At 46.0% G+C, this 3970-nt stretch overlaps 1 protein-coding gene across 1 annotated transcript; it reads left to right on the plus strand.

Annotated features, from left to right (window-relative positions):
* Nucleotides 1-2816: 2816 nt before the first annotated feature.
* Nucleotides 2817-3272, plus strand: LOC124656501. Its single transcript, XM_047195231.1, has 2 exons — nucleotides 2817-3016; nucleotides 3107-3272. The coding sequence occupies exons 1-2, from the start codon at nucleotides 2817-2819 to the stop codon at nucleotides 3270-3272; spliced, it is 366 nt and encodes a 121-aa protein (XP_047051187.1).
* Nucleotides 3273-3970: the final 698 nt, after the last annotated feature.

Here is a 3970-nt window from a genome sequence, read left to right on the forward strand (position 1 = left end):
AATTTCTAAGTCGGTTCTCGTAGTACATGGTTTAACGCGTATTGATTTGTCTGTTGTATTGTTGTATGACTGACAGGGACGGATCCTGACGCCGATGCAATGGTGAACACTACCCGGGCGGAGAAGGGGACACCGGTTGTGCAGCAGCAGGCCTCAGCTGCGGACCACTCACCCGGCAAGAAGAGGAACCGTGAGGAGGCCCCCACAGAGGGTCCACTATGGCTCGACTTCTCTGCGCCTGACGTGAACGCGGCCGATCTGGAGGCCACGTCCATGGCACTGCCGGAAATCCAGGTTTGCTCAATAAATATTTGGAAATGCATAATGAAATGTGGAATCCTTGATTTAATAGTTGTATCTCTTCCTGTTATTTGTAGCTGCATGAGAATGTGATGGAGCGGGTGCGTGAGCTGCTTAATGCCTCCACGGAGGCTGATGCTCTGAGGAAGGAACTGAAGAAGACCAAGGCCCAGCTATGTGAGGCCAATGAGGCAGCTAAGCTGGAGATGGAGAAGGCTGATGCTCTGAGGGAGGAGCTGAAGATGATGAAGGCCCAACTAAGCGAGGCCAAGGAGGCAACTAGGCTGGAGAGGGAGAATGCTGGTGCTCTAAGGGACGAGCTGGAGAAAGTTAAAGCCAAGGCCAAGGTGGCGCTGAAGGTGGCCATGAGGGAGGTTATGGACAAGTGCAGCGAGATAACAAGTCGCTCGGATCTTTGATTTTGGCGTTCCAAATGTGTTTGTGCTAGCGGGCTTAACAGTGGCGCAAATACATCACGAAATAGGCGTAATGCCCCTTTGCTACTTCATTGTTCATTTGAAAGAATATGGCATCGTTATATATATTAGTATTATCAAACTCACTTGCAGTCGTAACTACTATGCTGATCTACAATCCCGTCTCGTCTTTGATGGTTGTGTTCTTTGTTTCTTGGAAAATCTGAGCACCTTCACATGTCTTTGCTGATAGATTTCTGTTTCACCTGTTTCATAGCGACGATTCATTAGTTCTAGTACTTGCTACATGCTTGATTTTGTGGTTTGGAACTCATGAACAGAGATGGTTTCTTAGTTCAGAGTCTGCTCTGTCTCTGTTTCCTGGGTGGATTTATGTTTGACATGTCTTGTTTACTGCTCATTAATTCACCATTGCTGCTTATTAGTCCGGAATTCATTAACTGATGGCCCCCAAGTTCATTGTACCCGTGAACTCCCTACCATATGAGGGTCTGACCACTGTTCATGTTCAGTGACAAAACAACCAGAGAAATGTGCTGAGCTTGTAAATCGAATGGAAATGGATTTTGTTTTGCAAGATATAACAAAGTCCGGGCGTCCTGAATCGTGATCAATCCATATCAATGCTGCTTAGAAGAGTCATGTGTGTTTTGGGATATAAGCAAAGTAATGAAGATCACACATTTTTTACAAACATCCTCAGGGGAAGATCACTACACTCAATGTTTATGTAGATGATATCGTGATCACCATACATGATGATGTTGATGTGATGATAACGGTGCCAACATGAGAGGTCTGTTGGTCAAAGATCCTTGATGACCAGGGGTGAATAGGCAATTAAATTCTATTGGTGTAAGTTGGAAAATTTTATCAAATTTATGTTCTGCATGTTGCCTACAAATGTCCTAGCATGCAAATCTACAAACGTAAACTTGGGAAAAGGAAGTTTGCACAAAGTAAAGGACCCAAGTTGAGAATATCTCGAACACAATGATGTAGACCCGAGGGCCAGATTGTTGGCCCAATCATATGTCCTTGTTGGAGAGGTCCAGACACAAAATTCTAACACCAAAAAGATCTTGGCCACAAAGTTCAACCTATATCTCATTAAGCTTCAGATGCAAATTCCATGCTCGATCACTCAAGGTAGATCTTGACACAAAGTAGGCGACCTCCGGGGCTTTGAACTTCTTGGATTCTCCAAAACGATTTCGTAGACTTATGAGCACCTAGTTGATCTAGGAAACATGCGCCTCCAAAAGTAACAAGGTGTGAACTCAACTTTGACTTGATGAAGAACTTGTTTCTTGGTTTTCAAGAGCAATTCCCCCATCTCCCCAACTCTCAAGATATCTCACTAAAATGAGAAGCATAGAGCTCACAAAGAGCACGAGTCCGTCATGTAGGTGGAGTTCATTTACCAGAATATAAGCAAAATTATTTCATGAAAAACCAATGTCATAGATCTATGTTTTGGTTCTCTCGTTGATCGAGCCACCACACACTATTTTCCTTCTCTAACTTACCAAAATTTCATCTACATATGCACGATAACCTATGGTAGACATCCTATCATCAAAGCAAGATCGTCTAACATGTGCGTACTCATGAGAAACAGTCAGATTTTGGGCCCATCCTACTAACCCCATACCCCTTCATGGTTTGTGTACTTCAAATCTTATTTGCTTCGAGTGAGATATTCTCCTTTACCTTGTTATCCTCTTGGTGGGTATCTTTTCAACCGGCCTCTTTGGCAATAAACAGTCTGCTGTTGCTGTTTCCGTAATTACGAATAATCGTTGACTGTTGACTGATTGGAACGTGCAAGAAAGATGCACATGTGCATGAATCCAACACGAGAATAAATTGCCAGCCATACGTCTAAAGACAGGCATATGCAAATATAGGCGCCACGGGAGCGAGCGCAGCACCCGGGCAGCCAGAGATGGAGCTGCATACATGGATACATATGTAGATGGGTCAAAGAAGAGTCCGTCCTGGTTAGCGACTAACAGGTTTAATTGGGATCATCGGAGGAGGAGCAGAGCTAGCGGCGCAAGAACGACGACGACGATGATGCCGAGGACGTCGGGGGTCTGGCTGCTGGTGGCGATGGTGTGCCTGGCCGCCACGGCGGCGAGGGCGTACGACGACATGGCCGACGTGACCACCTACTGGCAGAAGCGCACGCAGGAGACCCGGTTCAAGCGCGGCGGCCCCCTCACCGACCTCGTCAACGCGGCGGCTCGTTACCACCAGGAGCTCAACGGCAACAAGTACGTATAAATGCCAGCTGTGTGCATGCTGCTTCATCTGTTTTAGTCACACAAAAGCTGCATTTTGATCCATCGATCGATCGCGCGCAGGTATGGCGGCGGACGGTATCTTCTCCAGGAGAAGGCTGAAGCCCCCGCCGCCGACTCTACCGCCTCGACGGCCACGGAAACGGCCACCTCTACCGCCTCTACGGGCGCAGCAGCTCCTCCAGTTGTCCAGAACACACTGGCGGATCACGAAATGATTGGCGCCTAACCGATCGATGATTCAGTTCGTTACAGTAATATACTTCTCTGTTGTTGCTAGTTCATTTATGTATCATTTGTTAACTGCTTCTCCGCGGAACTAAGATGGCCCATGCGTGTATGAGCGCACATGCATGCATATGGTGCCATGCACCCGCGGATAAATTTGTAACTGATACATATATGCATCCATATTATTATATTTTCCTGTACATTTATGTATATTGTATACTCGATGATTATACCAGAGATATACTAGGGACATGCGATGTATAATCTTATTGGTATTGTAATCTAATGTTGCAGAACTCTTCTATATGTTCCTTCTTTTAGGATGCACGAGGCAGCAACTTCTTTCTTTGCGAAACACATTACAGACGCATACGACATTCATTCATCATATAAACGTATGTATGCACGCACATCCTATCTCCATGACCATCTCCGAGAGACTGGGTTCAAGCAAGTGATTCAACTGGTTTTAAGATTGATGAAGTCACCACAAGTGTCTCACAGTCGAAGAAAACGTCGCCTCTCACTAAAAGAAAATTCTATTTTTTATAAGACAACAAAGTATCAAACCTAGGGTTTAAACTCGGATGAGCTAGAGATGTCACTGCCCTTCTAACCATTCAACTTGCCGCCCCTCCCTAATCTAGTCGCCGCCCCTCCACCCTCCTAGCGCCGCCGCCCCTCCCTCCCTCCACC

This window comes from Lolium rigidum, chromosome 5, assembly GCF_022539505.1.
Source record: "Lolium rigidum isolate FL_2022 chromosome 5, APGP_CSIRO_Lrig_0.1, whole genome shotgun sequence".
NCBI classification, from domain to species: domain Eukaryota; kingdom Viridiplantae; phylum Streptophyta; class Magnoliopsida; order Poales; family Poaceae; genus Lolium; species Lolium rigidum.